Source organism: Oncorhynchus gorbuscha, linkage group LG15 (assembly GCF_021184085.1).
Source record: "Oncorhynchus gorbuscha isolate QuinsamMale2020 ecotype Even-year linkage group LG15, OgorEven_v1.0, whole genome shotgun sequence".
Taxonomy (NCBI): domain Eukaryota; kingdom Metazoa; phylum Chordata; class Actinopteri; order Salmoniformes; family Salmonidae; genus Oncorhynchus; species Oncorhynchus gorbuscha.
In genome coordinates this window covers 37,326,639-37,352,368 of record NC_060187.1, presented here as the reverse complement: position 1 = coordinate 37,352,368, position 25,730 = coordinate 37,326,639, and the positions used below count along the sequence as shown (strand labels likewise).

General features: G+C 46.5%; 1 protein-coding gene across 1 annotated transcript; it reads right to left on the bottom strand.

The window, feature by feature from the left end:
• Positions 1 to 3,976: 3,976 nt before the first annotated feature.
• LOC123996586 (transmembrane protein 59-like) lies at positions 3,977 to 24,587 on the bottom strand. The gene is made up of 8 exons (XM_046300064.1): positions 24,231 to 24,587; positions 22,587 to 22,692; positions 22,096 to 22,190; positions 21,700 to 21,852; positions 18,047 to 18,152; positions 12,695 to 12,815; positions 12,473 to 12,590; positions 3,977 to 5,957 (listed from the first exon to the last, which is right to left on the bottom strand). Exons 1-8 carry the CDS (start codon positions 24,393 to 24,395, stop codon positions 5,799 to 5,801), a joined length of 1,023 nt encoding a protein of 340 aa, XP_046156020.1. The 5' UTR covers positions 24,396 to 24,587; the 3' UTR covers positions 3,977 to 5,798.
• Positions 24,588 to 25,730: the final 1,143 nt, after the last annotated feature.

Sequence of the window (25,730 nt, the reverse complement as noted above, 5' to 3'; positions counted from 1 at the left end):
ATTCTAGATCCAACAAACATTTAGGAGTAAATAGAATCTTTCAAATATAACTATAGCCATCAAATCTAGCCAGATGTCATTGCCTGTCTTCACAGGATACCAGTAGAAACAACATAATGCACTGTAAATCTCAAACTTCATACAGCTATTGAGTCGGCCACCCAGTGGCTGTGGCCTGTCTTGACCTGATGAGAGAGATTGTTTTTATTTTGTCATAAGTTTTGCTCTAATATGTAGGCAGCGCCCATCCTCGCATTAGGAGCAGAGGTTCTCTGAAACCTATTGACTGTTTTGATATAGCTTAACTATTTCCTTTTTATGATCACAAGTTAGTTTGCATGGAGTTATCAATGCCGAGTTTAGACAGAGCTGGATTCCTAAGCTTCTTCTCAGTCTCAATCAACACAAAACACAAAAGCGTCAGCCAGAACACGATGAAGATGTAAAACTACAGAATACCCTCGCAATCGACTAAACAACAAATGCTACACAATCTCCCAAATGTCACACAAAGCATGACCACATGGCTCACGCATCCCTCCCCTCAATCTCTGTCTCTACGTCTACCTCTCTCTGTATCTCTTTTTATCTCTCCCTCCTTCCCTTCTCATTATTCTGTTGGTTTCTCCAGTCCTGTCCAGTGGTGCTGTGTGTGTGCGGTGGTGGGTTGTGCTGTTTAATGCACTGCAGGTTGGCTCCAGCAGCAGCAGGTTTGACCAGATAAGAGAGCAGCTCTGCCTTCATTCTGATGGGGGAGAGGAGAAGAGAGGATTAGAAAGAGGAGAGAGGAGAGGAGAGGAGAGGAGAGGAGAGGAGAGGAGAGGAGAGGAGAGGAGAGGAGAGGAGAGGAGAGGAGAGGAGAGGAGAGGAGAGGAGAGGAGAGGAGAGGAGAGGAGAGGAGAAGAAAGAGGAGAGGAGGGGTGGGGAGAGGAGAGGAGAGAGAGAGCCTGTGGAAGAAGCCTTGTGCCTCCAACCCCAAGGAACTAAGGCAAGGAGCTGCGCTCAAACCTGGATCTGTGGCTCCCCCTGTGTCTGACTCACAGTAATGCAGACACTAGAGTGGATCATTTTAGAGCTCATGTTTGGGTAAGGCGCCAGTGCCACCACCAAGTTGGTAGCCTGGCATGCCAGGCTTGTAGGCTCTGTCGTCAGACACACAGCTGTTAGTGAAGACTAACAAGGCAGTGCTCCATGTTAATTGAACCAACATGGATTTGTACAACCCAAACAGCTTTTCACCCCCTATTAGACAGACAGGCAGACATAAACAACCAGCTGCTCATGGATGTTGAATTAGGTACAACTGTGGAGGTTATTATTTCCGTGAGGTCACATTTCACAGTTTCAAAGTATTGTAAGGCAGAAACTCATAACAATCACAGATTACCTCTCTATGTCAACAGACCCAGGGAAGCCAGCAGAATGTATTTTCATTAAAGTCTATTTCACAAATGAAAAGAACACCCAACGTCTTTCTTGTGTTGTTTCTCTTCCTCAATGCCCACGCAGAAACCTGGATATTTTTAGCCAGATCAGATACACTGTGCGCCCACCAAAGAGCTTTTTCTGGCGTGAGGCATCAGTGCCTGTGATCTCTGTGTCCTCCGCTTCACCAGGCCTAGTCATCTGACATTGTTATCAATGGGAGCCCAGCTGCAGCCCGCCTCATTCATTCCAGATATAGCGCGGATGGTTCACGTTATTGGAGTGGCGGTACAATGGGATGCAGGGTTTAGTGTGTAGAGCCTCTGAACATATGGGAGACAATCAGCACATTGAGGCAGCTCTCAGCCCCGGTGTGCCGCTGAATGGGAGTCGGGTGGCATTGTTTGCACACCGCACTGGCTGCGTCAAGAGCCCAGACAGCCTCCAGAGTGACTCATCCCTCCACCGCGAATAGGCTTCTTCTCAAGTTATGAGGGAGAATGTCTTCCCCTCATTATGGGCCATGACGAGGCTGGGGGACATGTTTAAATATGCACCACGACACATTGTTTTCTCACTGTCTAATATTCACACAGCCTGGCTGCCGAATATGCAGATGGACTGAGGGTGAGCAAACGGACATCATGCAAATAGGAAGACATTAATATCTATGAAGTGGAGGAAGTCAGAGGAGAAACATGAAGACGATATTGGAATAGCTGTAGAGATTAATCAACATTGGCTCTCTTAGAGGATCATTATCATTGATATGAAATCTTCACTCAGAGCCACGAGCATAAGATTATAATGTAGTTAAATTCAAATACATTTATTTGTAATGTTTTTACTGCTTTAGTAGAGGATAAAATCCTACTCCTGGTTTAAGTGGTAAAAAAACGGATCTGTTAATGTTTCCTCCAGTGCATTTCCTATATGCTCAATGAACAGCAGGGTACCCTAGTGGTTAGTTTGTTGGACTAGTAACTGAAAGGTTGCAAGATCAAATCTCTGAGCCGACTAGGTGCAAATCTGTTGTTCTGCCCATGAACAAGGCAGTTAAGCCACTGATCCTAGGCTGTCATTAAAAATCATAATTTGTTCTTAACTGACTTGCCTAGTAAAATAAAATGTATCAAATTATAGACACATGGACACACTGAGATGGACACAGCAACATGACAAGTTTGACATATTTCACTGTTCGTCTCCGTTTCTAAGCCAACATACACCATGTTGTGAAGACAGAACAGAGGAGAGCCAAATTCACACCGTAAATTGAAAGGTATGATTCTGTCACAGCAAAGATAAAAGGTCATCGAAACGTGGCCAGTGTCCAGGAGTACAGATAGGGTACTGTAGTTTAGGTGTTTCTTGCATTCTACAACAAATGAGTATAACGATTTGTGGAAGAGTAAAATACTTACAGTAGAAGATGAGATTGAGTTCATTTGTAATGTGAAAATTTGCACAGCATCAGCTTTCAGTAAGTTTCAATCAAATCCAGAAATAGGGCCCTGGCCACAGTAAAATACAGGTGTGAAATTCACACAGGAGAATCATAACCTCTCAGATATCATAAATCAAAGAAGTATGAAATATATATTAATACATTGTATTGTCACATACACCAGATACAGTAGGTGCAGTGAAATATGTTGTTTTTACAGGGTCAGCTATAGTAGTACGACACCCCTGGAGATAATGTGGGTTAAGTGCCTTGCTCAAGGGCACATAGGCAGATTGTTCACCTTGGGCATGCAAACCAACGACCTTTCGGTTACTGCCCCAACGCTCTAACCACTAGGCTACCTGTTGCCCTTGTATAATATAACCTGTCCTCTGATTCGGGAGAGTCACAAGGCAAGACAAACAGCTAAAAACAGACGAAGTCAGCGAGGAGCTTTAGTCGCCACCGTGTGGATAAAAAGGATTTTCCACACATTCATTCCTCAGTGTATGTGATCCACCTCCATCATTAGGAGATCATTCTGAATTAGTAGCCCTGTGTACAAGCTACAGAAAACAAAAGAAGTTGCCCCACAGCAGAGTGGGGGGGGGGGGATAAAAACTCAATTTCAGCCACCCATGCTTTGTGTGTGTGTGTCTTTTGTCTGGACAGGAGGGTTTCTAATGAGTTCCAGATGCATTTGGTAGGGTTCCCTCACTTCCCTGCAACTGAAATGTGTCTCACTTGGGAGCACAGAGACTCTGAAATAGCACACAGAAACAATGGGAGTCTGGGGAGATCATGTACATGAAAAATGTCGGACGTTTTTACAACCAAAATAGAACATTTGACAAAAAGAAGATACTGTACCAGCTAGCATGACGTAGTGCTATGTGATTATGTTGTTGATATTTCATATCCTCCATGAACAATTTGAATGTATGGAAGAAAGTGGAAATGTATGCTTTAAATGAACATGGTATAAGAATGGCTTAAAGAACGTCTTAAATCTTAATGGGACTACAAGTCATTGCATAATTGATCATGCATACTGTAGATGCGATACATGTATGTGCACTGACATAAAACCCACAGGCATCTCCATTCTATTCACCATGAACACACTTTATTCATCATGTCGAGGTTATGTATTATTTCATTGAAAACATACAGAGAAAAAGGAACCGTAACAGTTCGAAACGCTTATCACATTCTACATGGCGCTGTATCCTTCACTTGAACCAGGACTGATATCGAAGGGCTTTTAGATATATCCATCTGGTTTCTTTCCTTAACTTAAATCATCAGATTAATATCCTAACATTCTATTCGGCACTTAAATAGAAACACAAAAATCACAAGTGTACATTAGTTTCCTGCCATACTGAGATAGATGGGTGGTTTCATTGAATGTGGTGTAGCGTACTAGCATGCACAGTGAGTAGGCAAAAGGACAATGTACTTCACTGGACATCAACATCACCGAGGAGAGAACAGAAATCGCATTGAGTGTGTTACTCGATGACGAAGGTCTATTCTAAAAGCCTTGCATTGAGCATCCCATTGGTCTTCCCTATAATGATGTGCCTGTGTAGCATACAAAAACGTCTACTATTAGAAAGCGCATGGTACATTTAAGAGCTAATAAGACTAACCCTTAAGGAGATATAGTAATAATAGAGTAATATTAGTCTTCCTGCGTGTCTCTGGAAAAGGGGGGTACATTGTTGTATCACAGTTGCAGCAATAAGATAGATTTGGATAGATGAGTATTTACGTGGGACTTCACTGACACCAGTAAGTAAACTGGTACCTTATGCTATTGGTTCTGAATAAATACACAAAGTCATGAATAAATACACAAAGTCATTAATAAATACATACAATAATTCTCATTCTGAGTGGGCGGGACACTTCCAGTTTAATTCAGCGCCAAGTACTGTTTTTATTTTGTTCACACACACATGCACACGCTGTGCGCACTCTCACTCACACAAACACACACACACACGCACACGCACACGCACACGCACACACACACACACACACACACACACACACACACACACACACACACACACACACACACACACACACACACACACACACACACAGTTATCTGAGGGCGTAAGTCAACATAATTTGAGCACAATTCCTTTATTTGCCAAATGTCAGAATTCAATTAAATGGGGCGTTTCATCTGATCTGAGAATTCTCTGTAAGATCTACAGAGATCTATAATTTATGGAGTGTATTTGCTTCTTTTAGGTGATATTTCCTTCACAAAGCTGATATCGGTGATTATCAAAGGTGAAACGTGGTAGCTATTGTCTCCTGCAGCGTTCACAATATAGTTTTCAAAGCATTTTAAACATCTCCATACCTTTTCTCTATCTGCAAGTCACAAATTAATTCCAAGAGGATGTAAGATAATTTTTATTCATCTTCAATTTGAATCCCTGTGTGTGTCCTTTCTTTTGTATCCCTTGACATCAAAAGCCTGGAAAGCTTTCAGAGCACATGTTCTCCTTGACTTCCTCACAGGCAGATCTAAGTAGTTACATTTAATAGTTACAATGTCCATTAAACAAGCCTTAAGCAATTGCATTGTCAAATACAAAATGATAGGTACAAGAAGGTGGTGACAACTAGGTCTCCACACTCTTGGTGAGATTTATCAACGGACACTAGGGATCTAGAAAACTGGTATTGTATGCAGAGATAAGCACAACAGGCTAAAATCTGATGGTCAGACTTGTTATAGAAACTAGAATTCAGACGGGACAAATATGTTTTGAAGGGATTGTGCCATGTGTGTATAAAACAATCTGGTGTGTGTTGGTGTGTTTCTGTTCCCCTCTTTTACTGAGGGAGGTTTTTACGAAATGGTTACCCTAGAAACCAGAGAGCCGATCCCTTTGGTCCCCTAAAGAGATGTCTTGTTGAGGTCAACCTTGACTGGCAGTGGTCCAGCTTCCTCGCTCTCCTCTGGTTGGTCGATGGCTACAGCAATCACAGGGGTCAGGTAGTAGGGGTTGACCTTCTGGACGTCATCCAGAAACTCATTGTCTCCGTTGATGCTCAGCTGGGAAAGGAATCAGTTATTCCTTCAAATCGATAGAAATGTTCCCATTGTCTCTAGGCCTAATTCATCTCAGGCAAACACATGTTAAGGCTGGAATCAGTATTGGTGAAACTGCCACATCCATTTGCGATATTACAATAACAAAGAAATTCCTTAAAACAATGAAGAATGTTTGTTTCCCTAGGACATCATGCACACCATTGCACACACGATAGAAGGGAAGAGTATGAATTGCAATTTTTTTCATCACGATGCTGGATGCTACTCTCCTCCATTTCATAAACAAAACAAAAACAAATGCAAAATGCAGATTCCAGCTTTCAGGTAACACTTCAGTGAGTTAACAATTAATCTAACAGGGGAAATGAAGTTACACAGAGGGTTAGCTGTTTTTCATCTAAAAGACAAGAGCCAATATAATTCAGGTTTTTCGTGATGCTGTTCTGGTGCTGTGTTTACCTCTTTTGATGTGCTGTTCTGGTGCTGTGTTTACCTCTGTCTTGATGTGCTGTTCTTGTCATGTTTTGTCATTGATTATCATGTCTTGTCCCTGTGCTTCCCCTTCTATTCGTTTCCCTCTGCTGGTCTTATTAGGTTCTTTCCCTCTCTCTCCCCCTCCCTCTCTCACTCTCTCGCTCTCTCTTCTCTCTATCGTTCCGTTCCTGCTCCCAGCTGTTCCTATTCCCCTAATCAATCATTTAGTCTTCCCACACCTGTTCCCGATCCTTTTCCCTGATTAGAGTCCCTATTTCTCTCCTTGTTTTCCGTTCCTGCCCTGTCGGATCCTTGTCTATTGTTCACCGTGCTGTGTCTATGTATTGCCCTGTCGTGTCGTGTTTCCCTCAGATGCTGCGTGGTGAGCAGGTGTCTGAGTCTGCTACGTTCAAGTGCCTTCCCGAGGCAACCTGCAGTTCTTGATCAAGTCTTCAGTCTGTTCTCGTCATTACGAGTAGTATTATGCCTTTTGTTTGTAAAGTAACTTTACTGGATTAAAAACTCTGTTTTCGCCAAGTCGCTTTTGGGTCCTCATTCACCTGCATAACAGAAGGATCCGACCAAGGAATGGACCCAGCGACTACAGATGCTCGTAACACTGCCGTCGAGATCCAAGGAGCCATGCTCGGCAGACACGAGCAGGAATTGTCTGCTGCTCGCCATGCCGTGGAGAACCTGGCCGCTCAGGTTTCCGACCTCTCTGGACAGTTCCAGAGTCTTCGTCTCGTGCCACCTGTTACTTCCTGGCCTGCCGAGCCTCCGGAACCTAGGGTTAATAACCCACCTTGCTACTCCGGGCAGCCCACGGAGTGCCGCTCCTTTCTCACCCAGTGTGATATTGTGTTCTCTCTCCAACCCAACACATACTCTAGCGAGAGAGCTCGGGTTGCTTACGTCATTTCACTCCTTACTGGCCGGGCTCGAGAGTGGGGCACAGCTATCTGGGAGGCAAGGGCTGATTGTTCTAACAATTACCAGAACTTTAAAGAGGAGATGATTCGGGTTTTTGACCGTTCAGTTTTTGGTAGGGAGGCTTCTAGGGCCCTGGCTTCCCTATGCCAAGGTGATCGATCCATAACGGATTACTCTATAGAGTTTCGCACTCTTGCTGCCTCTAGTGACTGGAACGAGCCGGCGCTGCTCGCTCGTTTTCTGGAGGGACTCCACGCAGTGGTCAAAGATGAGATTCTCTCTCGGGAGGTTCCTTCCAGTGTGGATTCTTTGATTGCTCTCGCCATCCGCATAGAACGACGGGTAGATCTTCGTCACCAAGCTCGTGGAAGAGAGCTCGCGTCAACGGTGTTTCCCTGCACCGCATCGCAACCATCTCCCTCCTCTGGCTCAGAGACTGAGCCCATGCAGCTGGGAGGTATTCGCATCTCGACCAAGGAGAGGGAACGGAGGATCACCAACCGCCTGTGCCTCTATTGCGGATTTGATGGACATTTTGTCAATTCATGTCCAGTAAAGGCCAGAGCTCATCAGTAAGCGGAGGGCTACTGGTGAGCGCTACTACTCAGGTCTCTTCATCTAGATCCTGTACTACTATGTCGGTCCATCTACGCTGGACCGGTTCGGGTGCTACATGCAGTGCCTTGATTGACTCTGGGGCTGAGGGTTGTTTCATGGACGAAGCATGGGCTCGGAAACATGACATTCCTTTCAGACAGTTAGACAAGCCTACGCCCATGTTTGCCTTAGATGGTAGTCATCTTCCCAGTATCAGATTTGAGACACTACCTTTAACTCTCACAGTATCTGGTAACCACAGTGAGACTATTTCTTTTTTGATTTTTCGTTCACCATTTACACCTGTTGTTTTGGGTCATCCCTGGCTAGTATGTCATAATCCTTCTATTAATTGGTCTAGTAATTCTATCCTATCCTGGAACGTTTCTTGTCATGTGAAGTGTTTAATGTCTGCCATCCCTCCCATTTCTTCTGTCCCCACTTCTCAGGAGGAACCTGGCGATTTGACAGGAGTGCCGGAGGAATATCATGATCTGCGCACGGTCTTCAGTCGGTCCCGAGCCAACTCCCTTCCTCCTCACCGGTAGTATGATTGTAGTATTGATCTCCTTCCGGGGACCACTCCTCCTCGGGGTAGACTATACTCTCTGTCGGCTCCCGAACGTAAGGCTCTCGAGGATTATTTATCTGTGTCTCTTGACGCCGGTACCATAGTGCCTTCTTCCTCTCCGGCCGGGGCGGGGTTCTTTTTGTTAAGAAGAAGGACGGTACTCTGCGCCCCTGCGTGGATTATCGAGGGCTGAATGACATAACGGTTAAGAATCGTTATCCGCTTCCCCTTATGTCATCAGCCTTCGAGATTCTGCAGGGAGCCAGGTGCTTTACTAAGTTGGACCTTCGTAACGCTTACCATCTCGTGCGCATCAGAGAGGGGGACGAGTGGAAAACGGCGTTTAACACTCCGTTAGGGCATTTTGAGTACCGGGTTCTGCCGTTTGGTCTCGCCAATGCGCCAGCTGTTTTTCAGGCATTAGTTAATGATGTTCTGAGAGACATGCTGAACATCTTTGTTTTTGTCTATCTTGACGATATCCTGATTTTTTCACCGTCACTCGAGATTCATGTTCAGCACGTTCGACGTGTTCTACAGCGCCTTTTAGAGAATTGTCTCTACGTAAAGGCTGAGAAGTGCTCTTTTCATGTCTCCTCCGTTACTTTTCTCGGTTCCGTTATTTCCGCTGAAGGCATTCAGATGGATTCCGCTAAGGTCCAAGCTGTCAGTGATTGGCCCGTTCCAAGGTCACGTGTCGAGTTGCAGCGCTTTTTAGGTTTCGCTAATTTCTATCGGCGTTTCATTCGTAATTTCGGTCAAGTTGCTGCCCCTCTCACAGCTCTTACTTCTGTCAAGACGTGTTTTAAGTGGTCCGGTTCCGCCCAGGGAGCTTTTGATCTTCTAAAAGAACGTTTTACGTCCGCTCCTATCCTCGTTACTCCTGACGTCACTAGACAATTCATTGTCGAGGTTGACGCTTCAGAGGTAGGCGTGGGAGCCATTCTATCCCAGCGCTTCCAGTCTGATGATAAGGTTCATCCTTGCGCTTATTTTTCTCATCGCCTGTCGCCATCTGAGCGCAACTATGATGTGGGTAACCGTGAACTGCTCGCCATCCGCTTAGCCCTAGGCGAATGGCGACAGTGGTTGGAGGGGGCGACCGTTCCTTTGTCGTTTGGACAGACCATAAGAACCTTGAGTACATCCGTTCTGCCAAACGACTTAATGCCCGTCAAGCTCGTTGGGCGTTGTTTTTCGCTCGTTTCGAGTTTGTGATTTCTTACCGTCCGGGTAGCAAAAACACCAAGCCTGATGCCTTATCCCGTCTGTTTAGTTCTTCTGTGGCTTCTACTGATCCCGAGGGGATTCTTCCTTATGGGCGTGTTGTCGGGTTGACAGTCTGGGGAATTGAAAGACAGGTTAAGCAAGCACTCACGCACACTGCGTCGCCGCGCGCTTGTCCTAGTAACCTCCTTTTCGTTCCTGTTTCCACTCGTCTGGCTGTTCTTCAGTGGGCTCACTCTGCCAAGTTAGCTGGTCATCCCGGTGTTCGAGGCACTCTTGCGTCTATTCGCCAGCGCTTTTGGTGGCCGACTCAGGAGCGTGACACGCGCCGTTTCGTGGCTGCTTGTTCGGACTGCGCGCAGACTAAGTCGGGTAACTCTCCTCCTGCCGGTCGTCTCAGACCACTCCCCATTCCTTCTCGACCATGGTCTCACATCGCCCTAGACTTCATTACCGGTCTGCCTTTGTCTGCGGGGAAGACTGTGATTCTTACGGTTGTCGATAGGTTCTCTAAGGCGGCACATTTCATTCCCTCGCTAAACTTCCTTCCGCTAAGGAGACGGCACAAATCATTATCGAGAATGTGTTCAGAATTCATGGCCTCCCGTTAGACGCCGTTTCAGACAGAGGCCCGCAATTCACGTCACAGTTTTGGAGGGAGTTCTGTCGTTTGATTGGTGCGTCCGTCAGTCTCTCTTCCGGGTTTCATCCCCAGTCTAACGGTCAAGCAGAGAGGGCCAATCAGACGATTGGTCGCATACTACGCAGCCTTTCTTTCAGAAACCCTGCGTCTTGGGCAGAACAGCTCCCCTGGGCAGAATACGCTCACAACTCGCTTCCTTCGTCTGCTACCGGGTTATCTCCGTTTCAGAGTAGTCTGGGTTACCAGCCTCCTCTGTTCTCATCCCAGCTTGCCGAGTCCAGCGTTCCCTCCGCTCAAGCGTTTGTCCAACGTTGTGAGCGCACCTGGAGGAGGGTGAGGTCTGCACTTTGCCGTTACAGGGCACAGACTGTGAGAGCCGCCAATAAACGCAGGATTAAGAGTCCAAGGTATTGTTGCGGCCAGAGAGTGTGGCTTTCCACTCGCAACCTTCCTCTTACGACAGCTTCTCGTAAGTTGACTCCGCGGTTCATTGGTCCGTTCCGTGTCTCCCAGGTCGTCAATCCTGTCGCTGTGCGACTGCTTCTTCCGCGACATCTTCGTCGCGTCCATCCTGTCTTCCATGTCTCCTGTGTCAAGCCCTTTCTTCGCACCCCCGTTCGTCTTCCCTCCCCCCTCCCGTCCTTGTCGAGAGCGCACCTATTTACAAGGTACGTAAGATCATGGACATGCGTTCTCGGGGACGGGGTCACCAATACTTAGTGGATTGGGAGGGTTACGGTCCTGAGGAGAGGAGTTGGGTTCCGTCTCGGGACGTGCTGGACCGTTCACTTATTGATGATTTCCTCCGTTGCCGCCAGGATTCCTCCTCGAGTGCGCCAGGAGGCGCTCGGTGAGTGGGGGGGTACTGTCATGTTTTGTCATTGATTATCATGTCTTGTCCCTGTGCTTCCCCTTCTATTCGTTTCCCTCTGCTGGTCTTATTAGGTTCTTTCCCTCTTTCTATCCCTCTCTCTCCCCCTCCCTCTCTCACTCTCTCGCTCTCTCTTCTCTCTATCGTTCCGTTCCTGCTCCCAGCTGTTCCTATTCCCCTAATCAATCATTTAGTCTTCCCACACCTGTTCCCGATCCTTTTCCCTGATTAGAGTCCCTATTTCTCTCCTTGTTTTCCGTTCCTGCCCTGTCGGATCCTTGTCTATTGTTCACCGTGCTGTGTCTATGTATTGCCCTGTCGTGTCGTGTTTCCCTCAGATGCTGCGTGGTGAGCAGGTGTCTGAGTCTGCTACGTTCAAGTGCCTTCCCGAGGCAACCTGCAGTTCTTGATCAAGTCTCCAGTCTGTTCTCGTCATTACGAGTAGTATTATGCCTTTTGTTTGTAAAGTAACTTTACTGGATTAAAAACTCTGTTTTCGCCAAGTCGCTTTTGGGTCCTCATTCACCTGCATAACAGTTCTGGTGCTTTGTTTACCACTGTCTTGATGTGCTGTTCTGGTGCTTTGTTTACCTCTGTTTTGATGTGCTGTTCTGGTGCTTTGTTTACCTCTGTTTTGATGTGCTGTTCTGGTGCTGTGTTTACCTCTGTTTTGATGTGCTGTTCTGGTGCTGTGTTTACCTCTTTTGATGTGCTGTTCTGGTGCTGTGTTTACCTCTGTTTTGATGTGCTGTTCTGGTGCTGTGTTTACCTCTGTTTTGATGTGCTGTTCTGGTGCTGTGTTTACCTCTGTTTTGATGTGCTGTTCTGGTGCTGTGTTTACCTCTGTTTTGATGTGCTGTTCTGGTGCTGTGTTTACCTCTGTTTTGATGTGCTGTTCTGGTGCTGTGTTTACCTCTGTTTTGATGTGCTGTTCTGGTGCTGTGTTTACCTCTGTTTTGATGTGCTGTTCTGGTGCTGTGTTTACCTCTGTTTTGATGTGCTGTTCTGGTGCTGTGTTTACCTCTTTTGATGTGCTGTTCTGGTGCTGTGTTTACCTCTGTTTTGATGTGCTGTTCTGGTGCTGTGTTTACCTCTGTTTTGATGTGCTGTTCTGGTGCTGTGTTTACCTCTGTGTCGATGTGCTGTTCTGGTGCTGTGTTTACCTCTGTGTCGATGTGCTGTTCTGGTGCTGTGTTTACCTCTGTTTTGATGTGCTGTTCAGGTGCAGTGACCAGGCTGGCACAGCTGAGCCACAACATCACCATGATGGACAGGAAGAGACAGGCAGCCAGGATCCAACGAGGCAGTCCAGAGCGCCTGAGAGAAAGGGGAGGTCCTTACAACTCAGAAGACCTCTAAATCAGAGGGAACGAAATGGGTTGATTTGGGCAGATGACTGTTGTTGTTCAATATTTCCTCACCTTGACATGCAACCCAGGAAGTCATGCTCAGCGGTGGGGTCCTCTGTATGTTGCTGGACTGCTGGGTGCTTCCCCTTGCCTCCGGCCTTGGCTGCTCCCTTCTCCCCATGTCCTTTCACACCTGCACAGAGGTGAACACTTATGAGCAACAGACTTTGTGAGGAAGTGTAACAAATGTAACCTAATTTCATCCCTCTAGAGATCAATAAAGCATATTCAATTCAATGCAATCCTCCTTTAACCTGTTAGTGATCCCTTCGCGTGCCAATCCCTTTAGCGGGATCGAATTGACAACATCCAGTGAAATTGCAGAGCGTCAAATTCAAACTACAGAAATATCAATATTCAAGATTCACAAAAATATAAGTGTGAAACATCAAAATAAAGCTTAACTTCTTGTTAATCCAGCCGCAGTGTCAGATTTCAAAAAGGCTTTACGGCGAAAGCAGACCATGCGATTATCTGAGGACAGCGCCCCGCATACGAACACATGAAAATAATTTTCAACCAGGCAGGTGGCGACATAAAAGTCAGAAATAACGATATAATAAATGCCTTACCTTTGAAGATCTTCTTCTTTTTGCAATCTCAAATGTCTCAATGACACAATGAATGGTCGTTTTGTTCGATAAATTCCTTCTTTATATCCCCAAAATGTCCATTTATTTGGCGCATTTGATTCAGAAATACACCGGTTCCAACTCGCCCAACATGACTACAAAGGATCTAATAAGTTACCTGTAAACTTGGTCCAAACATTTCAAACAACGTTCCTAATTAAACCTCAGGTATCCTAAAACGGAAATAATTGATCAAATTTAAAACGGGAAAAACTGTTTCCAATACCGGATAAAAACAACGTGAAGCACGTTCCAGTTCACGCGCACCAAACAGTAGAGTCCACCTGGAGTGACACTTACAAAGAACAGCCATACTTCTTAATTTCGCAAAAGAAAAATAATTAGCCGTCTTTGTATCAAAGATAATTGCGTAATTATCGTATTTCGCCGTCCTAACGTAGTCCTCACTAGCCAGCTAGCTAACGTCCACTGATTAGCTGCACTGAGAAACTATTACTATTTCACTCAACTGAACGACTTGATTAGTTTAGTGTTAGCTACCTACATAGCTGTCTTTGCTGTCTTCGTATCATCGTATCATCGTATCCAAGATAATTGTGTTGTTTAGGTTTAGAGTGTGTAGTCTTAGAGTGATTATCTTAATTTACCGAGGTTAGCTAGCCAGCTATTTGTCGTCCTTAACGTAGGTGACTCTCCTAGCTAGCCAACAGCTAGCCAACGCTAGCCAACAGCTAGCCAACGCTAGCCAACAGCTAGCCAACGCTAGCCAACGTCTTCTGTATAGAACTCAACTACCCGGTCGCATTCACAGGTTGTATCACTTTTTCACTTCATTTCATTACAGTACAACGGTTTGATTTGTTTGATCGTAGCTAGCTACTTAGCTAGCTACATAGCCGTCTTTGTATCAAAGATAATTGTGTAGTCTAGAGCGATTTTCTAGGTTCGCTAGCCATCTATTGTCGTTCTTTTAACGCAACGTAACGTAAACAACACTGCTAGCTAGCCTGCTAGCCCCCGAATAGCAACACTGCAGAAACTATTACACTCAACGGAACGACTTGATTAGTGTAGTGTCAACAACGCACCCACTGCCAGCTGGCCTACTTCAGCAGTACTGTATCATTTTAATCATTTTAGTCAATAAGATTCTTGCTACGTAGCTTAACTTTCTGAACATTCGAGACGTGTAGTCCACTTGTCATTCCAATCTCCTTTGCATTAGCGTAGCCTCTTCTGTAGCCTGTCAACTATGTGTCTGTTTATCCCTGTTCTCTCCTCTCTGCACAGACCATACAAACGCTCCACACCGCGTGGCCGCGCCACCCTACTCTGGTGGTCCCAGCGCGCACGACCCACGTGGAGTTCCAGGTCTCCGGTAGCCTCTGGAACTGCCAATCTGCGGTCAACAAGGCAGAGTTCATCTCAGCCTATGCCTCCCTCCAGTCCCTCGACTTCTTGGCACTGACGGAAACATGGATCACCACAGACAACACTGCTACTCCTACTGCTCTCTCTTCGTCCGCCCACGTGTTCTCGCACACCCCGAGAGCGTCTGGTCAGCGGGGTGGTGGCACCGGGATCCTCATCTCTCCCAAGTGGTCATTCTCTCTTTCTCCCCTTACCCATCTGTCTATCGCCTCCTTTGAATTCCATGCTGTCACAGTTACTAGCCCTTTCAAGCTTAACATCCTTATCATTTATCGCCCTCCAGGTTCCCTCGGAGAGTTCATCAATGAGCTTGATGCCTTGATAAGCTCCTTTCCTGAGGACGGCTCACCTCTCACAGTTCTGGGCGACTTTAACCTCCCCACGTCTACCTTTGACTCTTTCCTCTCTGCCTCCTTCTTTCCACTCCTCTCCTCTTTTGACCTCACCCTCTCACCTTCCCCCCTACTCACAAGGCAGGCAATACGCTCGACCTCATCTTTACTAGATGCTGTTCTTCCACTAACCTCACTGCAACTCCCCTCCAAGTCTCCGACCACTGCCTTGTATCCTTTTCCCTCTCGCTCTCATCCAACACCTCCCACACTGCCCCTACTCGGATGGTATCGCGCCGTCCCAACCTTCGCTCTCTCTCCCCCGCTACTCTCTCCTCTTCCATCCTATCATCTCTTCCCTCCGCTCAAACCTTCTCCCACCTATCTCCTGATTCTGCCTCCTCAACCCTCCTCTCCTCCCTCTCTGCATCCCTTGACTCTCTATGTCCCCTATCCTCCAGGCCGGCTCGGTCCTCCCCTCCCGCTCCGTGGCTCGATGACTCATTGCGAGCTCACAGAACAGGGCTCCGGGCAGTCGAGCGGAAATGGAGGAAAACTCGCCTCCCTGCGGACCTGGCATCCTTTCACTCCCTCCTCTCTACATTTTCCTCCTCTGTCTCTGCTGCTAAAGCCACTTTCTACCACGCTAAATTCCAAGCATCTGCCTCTAACCCTAGGAAGCTCTTTGCCACCTTCTCCTCCCTCCTGAATCCTCCGCCCCCTCCCCCCTCCTCCCTCTCTGCAGATGACTTCGTCAACCATTTTGAAAAGAAGGTCGACGACATCCGATCCTCGTTTGCTAAGTCAAACGACACCGCTGGTTCTGCTCACACTGCCCTACCCTGTGCTCTGACCTCTTTCTCCCCTCTCTCTCCAGATGAAATCTCGCGTCTTGTGACGGCCGGCCGCCCAACAACCTGCCCGCTTGACCCTATCCCCTCCTCTCTTCTCCAGACCTTCTCCCTTACCTCACCTCGCTCATCAACTCATCCCTGACCGTTGGCTACGTCCCTTCCGTCTTCAAGAGAGCGAGAGTTGCACCCCTTCTGAAAAAACCTACACTCGATCCCTCCGATGTCAACAATTACAGACCAGTATCCCTTCTTTCTTTTCTCTCCAAAACTCTTGAACGTGCCGTCCTTGGCCAGCTCTCCCGCTATCTCTCTCTGAATGACCTTCTTGATCCAAATCAGTCAGGTTTCAAGACTAGTCATTCAACTGAGACTGCTCTCCTCTGTATCACGGAGGCGCTCCGCACTGCTAAAGCTAACTCTCTCTCCTCTGCTCTCATCCTTCTAGATCTATCGGCTGCCTTCGATACTGTGAACCATCAGATCCTCCTCTCCACCCTCTCCGAGTTGGGCATCTCCGGCGCGGCCCACGCTTGGATTGCGTCCTACCTGACAGGTCGCTCCTACCAGGTGGCGTGGCGGGAATCTGTCTCCTCACCACGCGCTCTCACCACTGGTGTCCCCCAGGGCTCTGTTCTTGGCCCTCTCCTATTCTCGCTATACACCAAGTCACTTGGCTCTGTCATAACCTCACATGGTCTCTCTTATCATTGCTATGCAGACGACACACAATTAATCTTCTCCTTTCCCCTTCTGATGACCAGGTGGCGAATCGCATCTCTGCATGTCTGGCAGACATATCAGTGTGGATGACGGATCACCACCTCAAGCTGAACCTCGGCAAGACGGAGCTGCTCTTCCTCCCGGGGAAGGACTGCCCGTTCCATGATCTCGCCATCACGGTCGACAACTCCATTGTGTCCTCCTCCCAGAGCGCCAAGAACCTTGGCGTGATCCTGGACAACACCCTGTCGTTCTCAACTAACATCAAGGCGGTGGCCCGTTCCTGTAGGTTCATGCTCTACAACATCCGCAGAGTACGACCCTGCCTCACACAGGAAGCGGCGCAGGTCCTAATCCAGGCACTTGTCATCTCCCGTCTGGATTACTGCAACTCGCTGTTGGCTGGGCTCCCTGCCTGTGCCATTAAACCCCTTCAACTCATCCAGAACGCCGCAGCCCGTCTGGTGTTCAACCTTCCCAAGTTCTCTCACGTCACCCCGCTCCTCCGTTCTCTCCACTGGCTTCCAGTTGAAGCTCGCATCCGCTACAAGACCATGGTGCTTGCCTACGGAGCTGTGAGGGGAACGGCACCTCAGTACCTCCAGGCTCTGATCAGGCCCTACACCCAAACAAGGGCACTGCGTTCATCCACCTCTGGCCTGCTCGCCTCCCTACCACTGAGGAAGTACAGCTCCCGCTCAGCCCAGTCAAAACTGTTCGCTGCCCTGGCCCCCCCTATGGTGGAACAAACTCCCTCACGACGCCAGGACAGCGGAGTCAATCACCACCTTCCGGAGACACCTGAAACCCCACCTCTTTAAGGAATACCTAGGATAGGTTAAGTAATCCCTCTCACCCCACCCCCCCCTAAGTTTTAGATGCACTATTGTTAAGTGACTGTCCCACTGGATGTCATAAGGTGAATGCACCAATTTGTAAGTCGCTCTGGATAAGAGCGTCTGCTAAATGACTTAAATGTAAATGTAAATGTAAAAACATCAACCAATTTCTAAAGACTGTTGACATCTAGTGGAAGCCATAGGAACTGCAACCAGGTTCCTATTAAATAGGGTTTCCCATAGAAAAATTTTAGGAAATACTATGACCTCAAAAATGTTTTCCTTGGATGGTTTGTCCTCGGGGTTTCGCCTGCCAAATCAGTTCTGTTTTACTCGAAGACATTTTTTTTTACAGTATTAGAAACTTTAGAGTGTTTTCTATCCAAATAATTTCCTAGCTTCTGGGCCTGAGTAACAGGCAGTTCACTTTGGGCATGCTTTTCATCCAGACGTGAAAATACTGCCCCCTATCCCTAATAAGTTTTAATGCACTGTATACTATATATCCTACAGGTCTTATTATGATTTGTACATTATGGGTCTCGATGTGTGACAGAGCTGCATGCCACAACACTGCAGGCGGGTGGTGTCTCACCATGGGGTCTCTGTGTGTGGGAGTGGACCTGTGGCCAGGGTTTGTCTGTCACATTGGAGCGGGGGCCCTGCAGCTCCGGCAGAGTGTACTCAATCTCTGGTTGGCTCTGGTAGGAACAACAAACAAAGTCAATTCAGGCACTAGTAATTACACACAGTAATTCACTGAAAAAGTGGCAGAAAAATGTCTGTTTTACACATTGAGGTTAGACCATAATGAAGTCTGGACTAAGAATACTCAATGAACAGCGAAACACGACAGGGAGAAATACACACAACTGCAGACTTAGATGTAGAGGATACTGCCACATGTACTCAAACAAAGAGAGGACTCGCTGATTATAGGAAAACATTGCATTTTTACAAAATGCGTGCTGCTTGCAAGCCAGGCACTGTGTACCTCAGCCATCTGTGAAATTGAGCCAGATAGACTTCCAAACTACCAAACAGTACAAAACAGTACTTCCAAACTACCAAACAGTACAAAAATAAAACCACTTAATCACACCTTATAATGGCTGTTCAGGTGGCACTGAACCCTCCTGAGATATAGATTGTATAGAGCAGATTGTATGGATTGTTCTTTGGCACACAGGTGAGTTTTAAATCAGCATTTCTTTCTCTCTAACTTCATTAAAGGACCCCCTGCTTGCCCATTGCTGAGTCTGTCCTGGTTGGCTGCTCAAGAGCCCCCCAATTCATTCTCTCTGAGGGGAGTGAAAAGGCCACTTGACTGAAGAAAGTGTCTCTGAAAAGAGGCCTTTAAAAACAGCAATTGTGCACTACAGTATGTGAGCGAACCTAAATCACTTAGAGTGAAGACAGGGTTAATCCCTATGTCTATACACACACATATTCAAGTAGGCGTGCGCGCACACACACAAGCACACGCACACACACACACGCACACACACACACACACACACACACACACACACACACACACACACACACACACACACACACACACACACACACACACACACACACACACACACACACACACACACACACACACACACACACACACACACACACACACAAGCACACTCGCACGTACACAAGCGCGTGCGCACACACACACAAGCGTGTGAGCGAACACACACACACACACACACACACACACACACACACACACACACACACACACACACACACACACACACACACACACACACACACACACACACACACACACACACACACACACACACACCCAGCTCTGTCAGCAGAGGCATCATTGTGCCTTTCATTATGGAGACTGTGTTTCTGGCTCCCCCTGGAGAACTCATTAAAATAGGATTTTGGTTCCCCTCTACTGAACCTTTCCCAACAACAAGACGTGAAGACAGAGAGAGTCATTTTTTAAAGAAAAAATAATAATCTTGACACACAGGTCCATGTATGCATGCGTAGTTATGACAACTGAAAATAAAACGTATCAATCGGCATTTGAATAGTCTATGGGTCAACGAATGTGAGATAAACAAAGAGAAAAGGAAATAAATTGGTCAGATATAGTAATTTAACTGAGATGACCTATGTGGAAGAGAATAAGGCTTGGTCTAACAAAAGGTCATAGATATTCAGACAAACTATTGTTATTTTCTAAGTCATTTCACAACCAGTTTTAGCGATAGCAAGGATTTTACGGAGCGCATTGGATCCAGGTGTAATATTGGGGGGAAAGGCAATGGGAAGAGAAGAGTGAACATTTGAGTATGTTAGTAGTTATTGGCTGCAGACTGGAAATCTTTCCATCAGTAAGAGTAGGTCTTCTGATGTACATCTGTCATGCATTATTGTCCCAGAATGCCAAAGGTGCTCTGGCTATAGAGGCACAAAGACCAACAGGAAGGAGGGATCCTTTTCCAAAGTAACAACCTCCCTTCCCTCATTTGGTATTTTTGGGTTATTTGGGCTCAGTTTCTTCTTGGGGGGGGGGGTTATAGAAGTAGTATCTATGTATGTCCCTATTTCCTTCAGGGGGACCCTGCATCATGTGAATGTTGGACGCAGAAGGAATTGAAACAAAACCCCTTTTCCAAACAAGCGTTATCCCCCCAATCAGTGATGATAGGGCCCTGTCGGCTGTGTTTACTCCCTCTAAGCCCGGAGGAAACAGCTTGATTCTCGCTGATTACCTGGGAGGAGCACTCCTGAATCACTGGGAGGCTAGGATGGCATGAATAAGTGTGATTAAGAAGGAGGCTGCCACTTAACCCATGTCAAATATGGGTAGGAGAGGGATGGATGTTCCCCGAGCTGGAGCTCAGCCCACTGTCTGAGGTACAGCTAAAGGGAGCTGAGGAAGGGAGAATCTGCCGCTTGTGGGACTGAGACTCAAACCGTCTCCCTCAGACACAGGTGGCTTGCCTGGAGCAATCAGAGAAGCTGCTTTGATCACAGTTGCATCCAAACACACAAACTTTTGGAAAAATGTTGTGGGTAACCCACATTGATATAGAACCCAGATGGTTTATGTGCATCACGTTAGCCCTCTAAATGTAACGGACCTGGTATCAATCTTCAGTGACTCAAGACCACATTAGACCTGTGAGCTAAAGCCTCAATAGCTCTTGGAAATAAAGTCTCAGTTCTTTTGAAAGTAGTTTTGGGAATCACCTCTGCACATCACGTAGCAAAATACACCTACGTCTATTGGCTCCTTAGTGAGTCTTATTTGTCTTATTTTGTCTTATTTGTTCAAATGACTGATTAACTGAAGGAGAGCGCAAGTAATTCCACTGTGAACTGATTCAAATATAAATCACTTGGCCCAAATAAACTTGTCATACTGAACACTGCATGAAGACCAAGTGCCGTTCATTCCACAAGTTGGCTCTCTCACTAACTCTTGAAAACTCATATGAACTTGTTAATACATTTATTTTTGTCTGATTCACTTCAGCTCCAGTAGTGCACTGTGTTGCCTTTAAATGGCCCTTTTTGAGTATTTACTAAAACTGCTACATAATGTGGACAAACTGCTAGCACAGTGGGTCACCTAACCATTTCCTGTTTGTTTTGTATCACGCCTAAGGCTACAAGTCACCAAGGTCCTCCTAGTGAGTCCATACAGCCTGTCATCCCACCCAGCCCTCTGCTCTGCAGAACCCACTCATTCTAAATGTCTGCAGTTGTGATTTGTATTGCAGCGGTGTCTTGTCTTCTCTTGCAGCTGTCCCTCAGCCTCACTTCTTTTCTGCTGTTTCTTTGCCCCCAGTCAATTTGTCAAGGGGGTGGCAGCCAGCCAGTTGCCCACTAAACACAGGCCTGCTAGCCAGCTCAGAGCCTGTGGAGCCTGCTCTCACCTCTGCTAGCATGTCACGTCCATAAAACACAAGCATCCATCCATCACCCCTAAGGCTAAAGAAAGAAATGGCATGAAGACTTTTGTTTTCATAATTTCATGTTGTCTCACCACGTGTCTTTTTATTACTAGATTTACAGATCTCGGTTGTCCTTCTCTATAGATTCAGCCAGCCTGTCTTGACTTAGCCGTCACTTATCTAGTAAATCATATACAGTACTGATCCCACGCCCCTTTCACCCTTATGTTTGAGTTGAGTTCACCTCTGTTGCCCCCAAGGTTTGAATTACAGCTGTACCCCCAATAGTCACTGTGTAACTTGAGTCCTGACAGTGTCTCACCTGGAAGACCACCACCTTGCCGTCGTCGGCCTGCAGGTAGAAGGTCCAGGTAGAGGAGATGAAGCTCTGAGCAGAGCTGACGATGTCGTTAAACCAGCTGGACACGGTGTCCATGACAGAGGGGGGCTTGGGACGGTGGGCCATGGCTTTCAGCTGCAGGGAACAACAAGTTGAACTGTCTGAGTTTAGGTGCCATTATTTCATCTGGCAAAAAAGTCATGGTGCATGTGTGTTGCTGTACAAGACTGTGTGTGTGTGTGTGTGTGTGTGTGTGTGTGTGTGTGTGTGTGTGTGTGTGTGTGTGTGTGTGTGCGTGCGTGCGTGCGTGCGTGCGTGCGTGCGTGCGTGCGTGCGTGCGTGTGGCCTACTGAATAGCTACTGAATGACCATGCTAACCTTCCTCCTCTTGATCTCAGGTTCGGAGGGCTGGCTGGCACAGCCGGTGCTGCAGGCCTCCTGCTCCAGCAGTTTGCTGTATGCTTCCTGGCATGCTACAGAGAGAAAGGGGGGTAGAAGAGAGAGGGGGAGAGGGGGGAGAAATATAAGGGAGGGGGAGAGAGAGAGAGAAGAGGGAGAGATAGAAAAAGACAAAGAAGTTGAAGAGAAAATACACAGCATGTGTTAGTCATGGCGTCCCTATTCACCCCTCCCTGCGGTCATCAATATCAGAACATTTCAGCATCTACTGTGGGGACCAGGGAGAACAGCAGATCACAGGATTGATTTTCAATAAACAAGTCACCAGTGAACAGCTTCAATTGAGCCACACACACTCAGGGTTCCATTAATGTCATGTTGGCCCTGGTGCAGGCACATGATAGGACAATAGGTTGAATCAAGTGCTTTCTGGCCTTGAAGCATAGCTTGGGGTTTTTGGTTTTGTTTACCTCCTTGACACTCCTCCCTGCTGGTGTTGAAGCCAGCATTGCCATTCACAAACTGACATATGGAGTAGAGACGACAACCACGGTGACAGGCATTCAGTATGGAGTCCTTCAGGAGAGAGAAAAACATAGGAGCTAATTATGACTATTCAAACAAAGCAGATATCCTCAAAGAGAATGAGATATTGTCCCGGATTTGTGTGTGATTAATGAGATAGGCAATTAGGTATGCCTATACCACAGAGGTATTTCAATTGGATAATGTTACAGACTAAATATTTTAAATGAGGTGAGGAATTATTGATCTTAGAGGTACACATGGAAAATACTGCAAATGTCGTGCCAGGGAATGTTGTGATGAGTGAAGAAAAACAATCACTTGGTCACAGTTTCCGCCAAGCCTGGTTCTATTACAGAAGAACAAAACAGCGCCCCCAAGCGACTGACACAGGAACGTGAGCGACAAAGTGATCCCCCTGTCCGACCATCAACGGTTTACAGGCGTATTACAGTGTCATGCGTGTCATCCTTTCGATTTACTGCGTTTTTCCCTATTCGTTGTGGGTCTAGCGGGGCTTTATTCTGACCCAGGATGCACGGTTCCTTTTTATAGGGAACTATTTGCTTACTACACAGTGGCAATTATAGTCCCATGAATAAAATAAACGGAACATTGTTCAAGCACTGACTATTTGTCACTAAGGTGTTGTTGAAATAATACGCGCACATCAAAGGCATACTTTAGGGCCTATAAACTGGTGCAGTGTTTAGAAAACAGGTGATTCCGCATAGTTCACTGTGATCCATTTTGCTGCTCTGCTCCGCACTCCCCTGCATGATGTCTGAACCACACCTGAGCTGAGCCTTAACGATGATGTGTAGTTGGGTAAATAATAGCCTCGCTGAGGGAGTTACCGGTATTGGCTATAGACACTAATCATCCATTAGGCATCTTTCAGGTTATAAGTATTTGTCAAATTGTACATTATTTAAAATCATTCAAACATGGATATTGTAATGAATTAGATATTACTTACATATCCTGCATATTGCTGTTCATCGACAAAATAATTACAAATGGCAATAGGCTCTATTGGAGAATGCCATGCTTGGTCTGGTGCCCCCACAACAATTTTACGACTGGGTTTTATATGAACATACATAAATTATGTAATTAATGTGTAAATCAATCCAGAGGAAGCAGGGGGAGTAGGCTGTATGGCTATAATGGAGGATCAGAGCTGTGGAAAGAATAACAATTACATGCGTCATAAAATGATATTTTCGGCCAAATCGTGCATGATAATGTCCACTTAGTGCAGAAATTAAGTTAGGTAGCGTAGCCTAGCCTACAGTTGATAGGATTTATGATAACCATGCAATTTAGTAAAAATGTGGGCCTTCGTTACGCATTGGCCATGCTACATTTACACAACAGATTTCCAGCACTTAACGACTAAAGGGAAGTCTATCGGTTATCGATATACCGTATTCAATTTCGGATACAGTCGTCGAAACATAAGAACTTATTATAGCAGCGATTCAAGCACGAAAACAGACTTTTCGGCACATTGATATGTAGCCGAATATATACTGCTATTCTGCTATTCCTCAATGAGGTCTATATCGTTTCCAAGTATCACTTACTTTAGCTGGACTTTTGTTTTTGATGGTGATCTGGCATTGCTTTTTGCAGTAACTGATGTCGCCTAGTTGGTTGTCAAATAGATCAGAAGACGCAGCCGCCAGCCCCGCCAGAAGCAGCCAGACGACAGCGGAGACAACGCACACCCTGCCGCCGAACTGAAGCATTTCCAAGCCCGATTTGATCACCACAGTCTGGACGAGCACTGGCACTTTTAGTGGGCTCTGGGCTTCTCTGATGGATGTTGCTTCAATCCGATTGCTATCTGCTTCGGTAATCTTGTGCTATGGTTTCGTGGTGTCGTCACTCCAAACATCATCGCTCGCACGCTGCTGTGCGCCCCCTCTCGTGCGCCCCCTCTTCACTCCACACAGTGCAAATTATCTGAGGTGTATACAGTGCATTCGGAAAGTATTCAGACTCTTTCATTTTTCCACATTTTGATACATTACAGCCTTATTCTAAAATATATTACATTATTTTTTTCCCCTCATCAATCTACACACAATATCATATAATGGCAAAGCGAAAACAGGTTTGTGGCAATTTTTGCTAATTTATGAAAAATAAAAAAACAGAAATACCTTATTTACATAAGTATTCAGACTCTTTGCTGTGAGACTCGAAATTGATCTCAGGTGCATCCTATTTCCATTGATCATCCTTGAGATGTTTCTAAAAATTCATTGATTGGACATGATTTGGAAAGGCACACACCTGTCTATATAAGGTCCCACAGTTGACAGTGCATGTCAGAGCAAAAACCAAGCCATGAGGTCAAAGGAGTTGTCCGTGGAGCTCTGAGACAGGATTGTGTCGAGGCACAGATATAGGGAAGGGGACCAAAACATTTCTGCAGCATTGAAGGTCCACAATGGCTTCAATCATTCTTAAATGCAAGAAGTTGGAACCACCAAGACTCTTCCTAGAGCATGCTGCCCAGCCAATCTGAGCAATGGGGGGAGAAGGGCCTTGGTCAGGGAGGTAACCAAGAACCCAATAGTCACGATGGTCACTCTGACAGAGCTCCAGAGTTCCTCTGTGGAGATGGAAAAACCTTCCAGAAGGACAACCATCTCTGCAGCACTGCACCAATCAGGCCTTTATTGTAGAGTGGCCAGACGGAAACCACTCCTCGGTAAAAGGCACATGACAGCCTGCTTGGAGTTTGTCAAAAGGCACCTAAAGGGCTCTCAGATTATGAGAAGCGGAAGCCAATCCTTGGTAAAAGGCACATGACAGCCTATGAGAAGCGGCAAGAGTCTCTGGTCTGATGAAACCAAGATTTAACTCTTTGGCCTGAATGCCAAGCGTCACGTCTGGAGGAAACCTGCCACCAAAGCATGGTGAATCATGGTGAAGCATGGTGGTGGCAGCATCATGCTGTGGGGATGTTTTTAAGCGGCAGGGACTTGTAGACTAGTCAGGATCGTGGGAAAGATGACCCAAGCAAAGTACAGAGATCCTCAATGAACCTGCTCCAGTGCGCTCAGACTGGGGCG